The 12,031-nt window shown below is 39.7% G+C and overlaps 1 protein-coding gene across 7 annotated transcripts in view; it reads left to right on the plus strand.

Moving 5' to 3' along the window:
- The window catches only part of abcc9 (ATP binding cassette subfamily C member 9), a 76,923-nt gene extending 66,029 nt beyond the window's left edge, over positions 1–10,894 (plus strand). For 4 of the 7 annotated variants that reach the window (XM_062983219.1, XM_062983221.1, XM_062983222.1 and 1 more), the window contains 5 exons: positions 101–209; positions 600–703; positions 5,328–5,461; positions 6,388–6,450; positions 9,710–10,894. In XM_062983219.1, coding sequence (XP_062839289.1) covers positions 101–209; positions 600–703; positions 5,328–5,461; positions 6,388–6,450; positions 9,710–9,847 — 548 coding nt within the window. In that variant the 3' untranslated portion in view covers positions 9,848–10,894. Of the gene's footprint in view, positions 1–100; positions 210–599; positions 704–5,327; positions 5,462–6,387; positions 6,451–7,500; positions 7,681–9,709 lie in introns of all 7 variants that reach the window. The other 3 variants (XM_062983220.1, XM_062983224.1, XM_062983225.1) reach the window with 1 other exon arrangement.
- The last annotated feature ends 1,137 nt before the right edge of the window (positions 10,895–12,031 follow it).

Below are 12,031 nucleotides of genomic sequence, written 5' to 3' on the forward strand. Positions count from 1 at the left end.
TTTCTTCATAGATTAAGGCCATATTTCCTGATGTCCTTCTATATGCTTCACTTATTTTTCTGTATATTTCATCCATTTTTCACGTAATTTCTTGGAACAGGGAGGATTGTGATTGATGGTATCGACATCTCAAAACTGCCACTTGATATGCTGCGCTCCAGGCTATCCATAATACTTCAGGATCCTATATTGTTCAGTGGTTCCATTCGGTAAGTACTATTTCCTTTTCTTGTTAGGGTTGGATGAATAAGCACATTTCTGGTCCATGTCAGTTCTGCTATTCTTCAGTCATAAATCTCTTCCTGTTCAGTTCCCACATCAGAAAAAAACAAGAGATACATCTCAAAATAGTTGTTTTATAGGAAAAAGAGAAAAAAAGAAAGCAGAATGGATTTTGAAATTATAATCTTTGGTCCCTAGAGATCTGAACTTGGTCACTTTCTCCCATACTTGTAAAATCTTCCAGTTTTTTCATGATCCTTTTCCCTTTAGCCTACATACAACTATATGTTCTTGAATGTTATCTGTTTTTACTATCTGCTTTCCAGATATATGTATATGTATTATATATAAATAATCTATCTTCTTTTCTTGTTTAGCTTCAATCTGGACCCAGAGTGCAAGTGTACAGATGATACACTTTGGGAAGCTCTAGAGATTGCCCAGCTGAAAAACTTGGTCAAATCATTGCCTGGTGGTCTCGGTGCGTATATCAAAATGAAATGTGATATTAGTTTAGCTTGACATTTAATTAAAATTAATTATATCTAATGTGTAAAGCAGGTTATTTTGAAGAATAATTTTTATTAAGACAAATTAAAACAAAACCTATAGACAAACATACAAAAAACAATACATCACCAACAACAAAAGATTAAAAATACTTTTTCTAGTATAATATTACTATATCCTAAACATAAAAAAACAATAACTACAAACTACAAATGATTGCGTTATGTATTCTAAGGATTTTACATACTCTGTCTCGTGGTAATATTCTCTCAGGGAGGTTCCAGACAGGGAAGAAGTCCATGCCAACCCGGGTCAGGGTCAGGACAGCCTTCTGTCCCCACAGCGGCCCGAAAGCCCGTGCTTTTGGCGCTGGGTTTCCAGATGCGCTCTCAAAACCTTCTAGGAGAACACCCAAACACCCTAACCTACTGCCCAAAACTCCTTAAAACTCCTGTAAAAAAGAAAATAACTTACTTGGCTGGCATTTCCTTGCTGCCAGCCCTCTCCTGGTGTTTATAGAATCATAGAATCATAGAATAGTAGAGTTGGAAAAGACCTCATGGGCCATCCAGTCCAACCCCCTGCTAAGAAGCAGGAAATCGCATTCAAAGCACCCCCGACAGATGGCCATCCAGCCTCTGCTTAAAAGCCTCCAAAGAAGGAGCCTCCACCACGGCCCCGGGGAGAGAGTTCCACTGTCGAACAGCTCTCACAGTGAGGAAGTTCTTCCTGATGTTCAGGTGGAATCTCCTCTCCTGTAGTTTGAAGCCATTGTTCCGTGTCCTAGTCTGCAGGGCAGCAGAAAACAAGCTTGCTCCCTCCTCCCTGTGACTTCCCTTCACGTATTTGTACATGGCTATCATGTCTCCTCTCAGCCTTCTCTTCTGCAGGCTAAACATGCCCAGCTCTTTAAGCTGCTCCTCATAGGGCTTGTTCTCCAGACCCTTAATCATTTTAGTCACCCTCCTCTGGACGCTTTCCAGCTTGTCAACATCTCCCTTCATCTGCGGTGCCCAAAATTGGACACAGTATTCCAGGTGTGGTCTGACCAAGGCAGAATAGAGGGGGAGCAGGACTTCCCTGGATCTAGATGCTATTCCCCTATTTATGCAGGCCAGAATCCCGATGGCTTTTTTTAGCTGCCGCATCACATTGTTGGCTCATGTTTAACTTGTTGTCCACGAGGACTCCAAGGTCTTTTTCGCACACACTGCTGTCAAGCCAGGCATCCCCCATTCTGTATCTTTGATTTCCATTTTTTCTGCCGAAGTGAAGTATCTTGCATTTGTCCCTGTTGAACTTCATTTTGTTAGTTTCAGCCCATCTCTCTAGTCTGTCAAGATCGTTTTGAATTCTGCTCCTGTCTTCTGGAGTGTTAGCTATCCCTCCCAGTTTTGTGTCATCTGCAAACTTGATGATCGTGCCTTCTAACCCTTCGTTTAGGAATGATGTGCCAGGAGAAGGGGTGCCAGGAGTGATTGTCCTGATTTAGCCCAGAAAAATGCGAGACTGCTGTCTGGACTGCCCCCTCAGAAATCCAGAAGTTCTGAGGGAGCAGTCCAGACAGTAGAAAGACCTGCACCTTTCAGGAAGGCACCCATCAAACCTACTACCAAATTAATTTGCTACAAAGCAGGATTTTCCTGTTTTGTGGCAAATGCAATTACTTTTCTTCGGAACGTCATCTGGATGCCCCACTTGAAGAAGCGTGAACTCTCGCTTCTAAGGGGCTGTCTGAGTGCACCCTCAGGTTTCTACACCCATTTAGTGAAAAGGAACCATTAGTACAGCCTTTCTTGTAATAGCAGGAAAGCAGCTTTTCAATTGTTTGCTAAAAGGCTCAGTTTAAAATCCTAAGTGTACCTTCAGTAAGGAGTTGCAGTCAAGTAAATCAGTGTGTTGGTGCACATCAGTATCTCATCTTCTGATTATCTTATCAAAACATTATGTTTTTGAATGTGCCCTTTTAAAATCTTAGCTGCCCAATTAAATAATATTCTAATTCAGCTATGTTACAATAATGTGATTCATTTTTATAATTTTAATAACATACTGTAATGCCATTCTATTCATTCTTTTTAAAGTCTTAATGAAAGCCACCTTAAATATGAGAGATATGCAGCATCAAATGAATAAAAAGAATTTTAAAACCTTATAGTTCATTAGCTGGCCCAGAATGTATTCAGAGAGCCAAAAATGGGACACAGGATCCAATGTTTTATTCTTTTCATTTTGAACTCTTTAAATAAAAAGTATCCCAGACAAGATGAACATTTTCTGAATTGAAAGTTGACACACACGGGACTTATGAGTACCTGCTTTGTGAATGATCAATATTTAAGATGTAAACATTTCAAAAGGACTTCTCAAAGCCAAAACTTTTAGGGAAAATTATGAAAGTTACAAAATGAAATCCAAATTTGTGAATAAAATGAAAATCCAAATGATAGATCAAATCTCATTCATTCTGTTGGAGCTAAGACTCTACTGCCAATAATGCATTTTCCTCTTTAGGCTTCAAAGTTGGCCAAGCTGGGCCAGTTTTTCAACATGATGCCTAAGCTTATACAAAACCAAGTGACTAGAATGTTTTCATGTTAGGATATTGAATTACAGTGCCTGTCTTTTCCTTTCTTTTTCTTTTCAACACAAATTAAGCTCTAGATGAGGTGGGAAGGAGACCAGTGTCAGGAAAAAAAACATACACATAGTTAGAACTGCTTGCATATCATTTGACATGTCTTTTCAGAATGTAGATAGCTCTGTCCAAGAATGCCCCTTTAGTTATAGCAACTAATGCTGATCTCAATGTTTTTTCTTAATTTTTCTTCTAAATAATAGCCATTTAAGGGAGGTGAACAACTCCTCTGAAACAGTAATCCTACTTTTGTCATGCCAATTCATAGACATCACTCTCCTCCTCCGTTTCTATTTCATTTATCCTCAAACAACCTCAGCTAATCTGGGTTTATTTATTGGCTGTGTTCAGTCTCACATTACTATCTCATATTTGGATTAATGTCATTTAAGGACTGATAAATTCCATAGAGTTAGGGTACCCCTTCATGTACTATATTATGAATGATTGAAGTCACTTATGAGTCACTTTAAGGCAGTGGTTCTCAACCTGTCCCCAGGCGTTTTGGCCTACAACTCCCAGAAATTCCAGCTAGTTTACCAGCTGTTAGGATTTCTGGGAGTTGAAGGCCAAAACATATGGGAACCCATAGGTTGAGAACCACTGCTTTTAAGGATTGTGCCATTTCCCAGACATTTAGCAACAATTCCTCCAAAATTGATGATAACCAATTCCTTTCACCCTCCTTATACAGTCATCTCTCCACTTTCGTGGGTTTCATACTTACAGTCTTGATTATTTGCGAACTTGTGCCATTACCCCAGATTCCAGACGTTGGGGCTTCCATGTGAATTTCCATGCAGCTGCCCATTTCTCAGGAGGTAAACAGGCCTGTTCTGGAGGAAGAATTGCCATGTGTTCCTGTTTTGCTCAATACCTCCCTTTCTTTGTCTGGGGAAAACAGACACTTGTGGAATGCAAGAAGAGAAGGAGCTGGCCCCGTGTGCCACTTCATTTACCCTGCAGACCTGGCATCTTATCCTCTTCTTGTGTGCCACTGTTAGGGATTCCTCTGAGGGCGAGTTGGAATCTGAGGAGGAGATTTTGCAAGTATCCACATTTCAGGAGAGGTGAAAGGAAACAGAGCAGAGACATCGTTCAGCTAGAATAGCTGCCAGAAATGCAGCTGAGTAATTAGGAACTGCCCTAGCAGCTGTGCGGGGACTCAGGGCTATAAAGCAGAATCAGGTGCAGCCAGCTCTTGCTGGTAACTGACTCTTCATTCCCCTTGTGTCTGCTTCAAGTCTGCATCTGGGAAACTGCTCCTAAGGATTTATTGCTGTTTCTTTGTCTGAAGTAAGACTGCTATTTGATTTGGGAATTTAACAGAGACTAAGAACTGTGTTTACCCTAAGTCCTTTTGCATTATTCCATTGAGTGTGCTGTGCTTTATGCTTTGCTGAAGTAAAGCAGTTTTCATTTACTTACCGCAGTGTTTTAAGGCTGTTCTTGAAAGACAAGACAGGACAGCCACAAAATCAGGCAAAAGAGGGGAGATACTGAGGGGGAACAGAACATGCAGCCCACAGAAGGAGAAAAGGGATCTGAGAGCCAGATTTAGTGATGTTGTGTATGTGCCTGGGGCCGGTTTCTCCTCCTCTTCCCAGAGTCCCTCCCCTCCAGCGACCGCAGTGGTGGCACTCCATTTCACCACTGGAGATATCTGTGTTTTCTCCACTTTTGCAAGGGAACCATAACCCTAACCTATGTAAAAGTGGCAGGACAACTGTAATGAAATAATTATACAGTGCTGCTGCCTCACCATCACAAAGGAAAAGCTCTTTCTCAATAACAGAGCAAAAGGGACATTTGCCCAACCTTTAGTGCCAATACTAGAATTTCCCCGTTTTATCCTTTAGTTCCATGGTGTATAGATTTGTGAATTTTCTGGTTGCTTTAATTTAGAAAATGAATTGAACTGCAATAATATATTTCTTGACTCTCTGTTCTTTTCCAGATGCTATTGTAACAGAAGGAGGAGAGAACTTTAGCGTAGGTCAGCGACAGCTCTTTTGCTTAGCCAGAGCCTTTGTACGCAAGAGTAGCATCCTCATCATGGATGAAGCCACAGCATCTATTGATATGGCCACAGTAAGTAAAAAACATAAACCACTAACCTCCTTTTCCTTCACTTATACACGTTTCCTAGATGTTGTTCTGAAACCACAAGCAATTGATACTATGTTCAAGAAGGCAGAAATTATGGAGGATTAAATTATATTAATATTCTAAACTCAAATTGTGCTTCTCAAGAATAAAACATTATTGTAGATGATTCATCATTACTTCAATGAGAAGAACTATTCAGTCATGAGAAGTCATCTTTCCCGTTGATCTCATGAATAGCTAAGAGACTTTGTGTCCTAACACCATCAAGAAAAATCCGCCCATGAATTTGACATATTGGCATCCTTCATTTAAGGAAGGAGGAAGGTTGGATTTACTGCCTCCTTGCAGTAAGTTGGCGCCCAGTTCATGCATACAAGGCCCACCGTATATCCCGTGATATGAATTGAGTGAATGTTATGCACAGTAATACACATTCTAGAAATAGAACTCTGTTGATACGGTCAAAATTCATTCTTACTACATGAGAAGCAGCACAGAAAAGGCTTTAGTGTACAGTCAGTCTCCAAGTTATGAACAAGATAGGTTCTGTAGGTCAAGCTGAATTTGTATGTAGATCGAAACGCATACATTTTAAGTGTAACTCCAGCCATGTATATATGTATGTGTGTGTATATATACACACACACATGCACACATACAGAGACAGAGAGAGTGAGAGTGAGAGAGCTTTGGATAGCATAGGAAAGGTTAACACCTCACTTTCTGTCCCTGTGATAATCAGATTATGAAAAATTTGGCTTGTTGTGGAAAACAAAGATTGGTGCGAAAACTTCAATGGAAACACCATTTCCCCCAATAACTCTTTACGGAGTGGATTATCCTTCTAAGGTGTACATAGATACACTTATATCTGTTACTGAGTAACTGTTGCATTCTTTCTTTTCTAGGAAAATATTTTGCAGAAGGTTGTCATGACCGCCTTTGCAGATCGCACAGTGGTAACCATAGCTGTAAGTATGTGAGTTCACAGTGGACCCCTTTTCCCTATCTTCCCAACTGATTATAGGTTTATGTCAGATGGGATAGTAGGCCTTATGATAACCAATTCAACTGAATACAGGTTGTGCATCCCTTATGCAAAATTCCAAAATCAAAATAGTCCATGCGGGTTGCAGATAGAGATAGTGACACCTTTACTTTCTCAGGGCTCATTGTATGCATGCAACCTTTGTTTCATGCACACAGTTATTAAAATTATCATATGAAATCACCTTCAGGCTATGTGCATAAGGTGTATGTGGAACATAAATGAATTATGTGTTTTGACTTGTGTCTAATCTCAAAAATATCTCATGATGCACATATATGCAAATACCGATATTTTAAAAATCCAGAGTCGAAACGCTTCTGGTTCCAAGCATTTCAGATAAGGGATACTACTCAGGCTGTACTACATAACTTTGAGTGATCTCAGAATCCATATAAGGAAAACTTTCTGTCTTTTCCTTTCTATATTCATTCTGTGCTATATAAATTGAAGAAACTGCAAGCAATTTAGCCTCCCATATATACAGGACTTCATATATGTGCATAGAATTATTACACAAACTGATCGTATATGGAATACCTACAACTTTCCACCTACAGCATCTGAAGCATTCTATTAAATTAAGACTCTCTCAGCTTCATGCAGGGATATGCTACACCTATTCAAAGGGATCTCGTAGCACTTTTGCAACTGAGAGAAAGAAGTCAGTGGTATAAGCTTTCATAGGTGCTACAAGATCCCTTTGCATACGGATCCAAACTAATATGGTTATATCTTTGAAATCTATGTGACACCTAATAAACCAAGGGAGGAAATTAGAGGAGCTGTATAAAGAGTCTATTACAGGGCTCTTCTACAAAACATCATTCCCTTTTTTATATTTGCACATTCACTTTCTACATTTCTCTCTATTTCAATAAAAAGATTCTGTCTGTATATTAATGCTCTTTGCATGCTTTCACTTTTCTATTCTTTGTCTCCTCCCTTCCTTCTTTCTTACTCCTCTTTCCAGCATCGGGTCTCTCAAATCCTGAATGCAGACATTATCTTAGTTTTCTCTGATGGTTCACTTCTCGAGTGTGACACGCCGGCCAATTTGCTCCTCAAAGAGGATGGTCTTTTCACCACTTTGGTGAAGACAAACAAATAGATGTTTTCAACCTGGGAATCCTGCAAGTTTTCTAGCTTTCTGGTATTACTTCTTTTACCTTATAATGTGTTTGCCCAGGGGATTCTGACTATTGTTATCATAACATTGTAAAGCTATGACACAATTTGTTATTTTCTAATTGGGGAGATAATTTTTTACTTTTATCTGGAAAAGATACATAAACATGGTTTCTGTAATTTAGTTGTCAATCAAGGGGGAGCAATTGGGGGATTTCTGTAGGGGGTGGGCTATATGGGGAGACAAAGATTGGTCTCCTGCCCAAAACCCTTCTATCCCCCCCTCCAACTTTCCTCCAAGTTGCATGGATGCCTCTGTTTGCTTCACCAAAGATGTGCAACCTTCAATTCCTACAAATTATCTTGACTGTCAAGGTCTTCGGAGCTTTGTTGTCACTTCTCTGGCAACAAAGGACTAAAAAGGTAAGTATTGTCTCTTTTGCCTGGGCCACGGCAAGGATAGGTCACTAGTCAATCTGGACAACTTGAACTGGCCCAGCTCTCCCAAGTCAACTTTAAGTCTGAGGCTGCTCTGGAGTTTCAGGGAAACTCCAGGATATTCCTCAATTTCAAACAACACCGGATAATCGTGTTGTCAAAGGCTTTCATGGCTGGAATCACTAGGTTGCTGTGAGTTTTCCGGGCTGTATGGCCATGTTCCAGAAGCATCTATAACAGGCATCCTCAGAGGTTGTGAGATCTGTTGGAAACTAGGCAAGTGAGGTTTATATATCTCTGGAGGATTGAGGGTGGAAGAAAGAATGTTGCAGTTGGCCAGCTTGATTAGCATTGAATAGTCTTGCAGCTTCAAAGCCTGGCTTCTTCCTGCCTGGGGGTGTGAATCCTTTGTTGGGAGGTGTTAACTGACCCTGATTGTTTCCTGTCTGGAATTCCCCTGTTTTCCGAGTGTTGTTCTTTATTTACTGCCCTGACTTTAGAGGGTTTTTTTTAATACTGTTAACCAGTTCATTTTCATGGTTTCCACTTTTCTGTTGAAATTGTCCACATGCTTGTGGATTTCAATGGCTTCTATGTGTAGTCTGACATGGTGGTTGTTAGAGTGGTCCAGCATCTCTGTGTTCTCAAATACTATGCTGTATCCAGGTTGGTTCATCAAGTGCTCTGCTATGGCTGACTTCTCTGGTTGGATTAGTCTGCTGTGCCTTTCATATCTCTTGATTCGTGTTTGGGCAATGTTGCTGCGTTTGGTGGTCCCAATGTAGACTTGTCCACAGCTGCATGGTATACGGTAGGCTCCTGCAAAGGTGAGAAGATCACTCTTGTCCTTTGATGAATGTATCATTTGTTGGATTTTCTTAGGTCTGTAGATAGTTTGTAGGTTGTGTTTCTTCATCTTTCTCCCACCCTGGACATTCCACAGATATATAAAACTCACTTGCCAACAGTTTCCAACAGACCTCACAACCTCCGAGGATACTTGCCATAGATGTGGGCGAAACATAGGAGAGAATGCTTCTGGAGCATAGCCCTTAAAACTCACAGCAACCCAACCTGGGATAAAACTGACTTAACTGGTTTTTCCCCAAGTTGCCTGGATCTTCTTGTCGACAGACTTCTGGCCTGATTTGTCATTTTGTGCCAGTGCAGACACCTTTTGTCAGCAGTGTGAAGGCAGTCAAGAGAATCTGGTGGTATTGCAGCCAGGAACCAGAGATCAGCTAATAAAGTCCTTTTGCTGGTATCAGTCTTCATGAGTCACAGGTTTCCTTTCATAGACAGTAGAATCTGTTCCCAAGTGTTGCAGAAATTTGGGACTCCCTTTGCCAGGAAATCCAGCTTCCTCCATCTCTATCATAACTCAGCAAACAGATGGTTCTGTGCCGTTAAGCATTTGAGAGAGAATTTCTCAGTTGTATTAGACTGATCCTTTCATGCTGAAATGTGAGTTCTATCTATTCTTCTTCTGGTCTAACTTTTCAAACTCATGTTCTTTTAAGATATTGGTGGTAATCCCATCAAGTAATCTTCCATCGTTGTTATAATAGCATAATAATGAACAGCAAGTTTTCATTTTCTTTCTTTTTTAATTGCAGCACCGAGTCCACACCATCCTGACGGCCGACCTGGTCATCGTGATGAAACGAGGGATCATTTTGGAAAATGACACACCCGAGAATCTCTTGGCTCAGGAAGACAGCATCTTTGCATCATTTGTTCGGGCTGACATGTGAAAGGGCTGCTGAGTCGCATGTTGCCAACTTTTCTAACGTCTGTTTTTCCAACAAATGGAGGGAAAATATATTTTCTATATGCTGCAGCATCACTGCAAACTTTGCCTGGGATATTTGCATTTGTAACTTTTATAAAACTGAAAGCCATTATGTATGCTTCAAAGCAATAAATTTTTCATCACAAAATGCTAGATAACTCTCCTGTACATTTCCTGATCAGCTGGATCTCTAGGCATGAATAAATCTAGCATTTTTAAGATACTAGAACTGAAATGTCTCCATGTTTGGTGGGGAAAGAATTACTACATGAGAATCCAAAGAATAAATTCTCCACTCTTGCTTTCTTAATAGCCTGAGTTCTTCCTGCCAAGACTTAGCACCCTCTTTGTCATTCCTTAAAGTGGATTCAATTAAGACTGCAATTTGTTGTAAGATAAGAGGATTTTGACTCTTACAAACCCAAAAATCAGCATGAGAATTGCTCTTCAGTCCAAGTTAGCAGATACTAGCTTCCAGTAAGTAAAGTTTGGAAGCAAACCTGGCTAATTCACATAGCCATAGTTTTGTCTATCCATGTCCTGGTTGACAACAAGGCATTATTTCACTAAACTCTGATTGTGATATATAATACAGAGAGGAAAGGGTATCTTCCAATGTTTCACAGATTCAAACTAGGAAAACATATCGCCAAGTGAAATCAAATTGTGGTCAAGGTAGCAAAAGGTATAAATGAATCATAGACTCATAGAATCATAGAATAGTAGAGTTGGAAGAGACCTCATGGGCCATCCAGTCCATGGGTTTCATTTATAAGAAAATTGTTGAAAAAAATATAAACTGAAGCAAACACTAGTTGCGATATGGAAAGAAGATTTAAACTGCAATTTAAACCTCTTTGTCTCTCTCAGCACAGCGACCCAGAGGAGTCTCTCCTCAGCACAACAACCCAGTTATTGTTGATACCATATTTGGATTGACCCTCTTTTCCACTTACAGAGCTAGTTTACTGTTTTTCTTTGGAATAAATATTCAAAAACATTTAACCTACTGATGCCTCTATTAATGTAATTGTATTGGTATTTATTTTTATTTTGAAATTTAACAATAGCTGTGGCATTTCCCACCCTAGGCTTATACTCAAGTCAATAAATTTTCCCATTTTTGTGGTAAAATTAGGTGCCTCAACTTATATTTGAGTTGGCTTATACTCAAGTATATATGGGTAACTAAATGCAGTGAAATTGGCTCTTTTATGCATATGTGGTGGGATTGTGACAAGATACAAAAATGTTATAATAAAATAAAGAAAGAGATGGAAGAACGATTAGGGCAAAAAGTAGAACTGAATAAAAGGGAACTTTTATTCAGAAAATTGAGGGCAAGAACAGCACTAACAAATGGGCAGGTATCATAAAACATATGATCAAAGTGACCCAAGCAACAGTAGCTTTGTGCTGGAAAGAGCAGGAAAAATGGGAATTAAAAATATGGCTTTAATATTTAGGAGACTAAAATCCAGGTATATGTTTTTAAAAGGAGGATGAACTACACAACAGGCTGTTGTAAGAAGAATTGGGACTTGAAATGGGGAAATTTCCAGCAGCATTGCAGTCTAAAACAATTACTTTTCCATGCTATGGACCATTTTCCTGGATCAGTTATTGTGTCTTAATCTAAGTTCACAGAACTTTAGACCATTGTCCTAGCTTATCCTTCCTGGAATTTAGGAATAGGGAATGGGGACACTTTTGTGAGCCTCAAGAGAGCATTATGTTGTAGCAAGCTCTTACAATCATACTCCTCTGGACTAATCTACATTAAAGGACATTCCTAAGAGCCAGGAAACCCTGATAAGGAAAATCCAGAATTAGACAAGAATCTTCACAGTTTGGGACTTTGCTGTTGCTGTTGTGTGTTCTCATGTTGTTTCCAACTTATGGTGGGACCCAGCCAAATATATCATGTTGTTTTCTTGGCAAGTGTTCTTTAGAGGATGTTTGCCATTCTCTACTTCTGGTGCTGAGGGAGTCCAACTTTCCCAATGTCACCCAGTGAAATTCCATGGCCAACCAGGGATATGAACCTTAGTCTCCAGAGTTTTAGTCAACATTCAAACCAATCAAAACACTTTTTGTATTTATTCTATGCAAAAAATGCATACTTTTCCTTACAAAAAATATGACA

Source organism: Anolis carolinensis, chromosome 5, assembly GCF_035594765.1.
Source record: "Anolis carolinensis isolate JA03-04 chromosome 5, rAnoCar3.1.pri, whole genome shotgun sequence".
Lineage (NCBI taxonomy): Eukaryota > Metazoa > Chordata > Lepidosauria > Squamata > Dactyloidae > Anolis > Anolis carolinensis.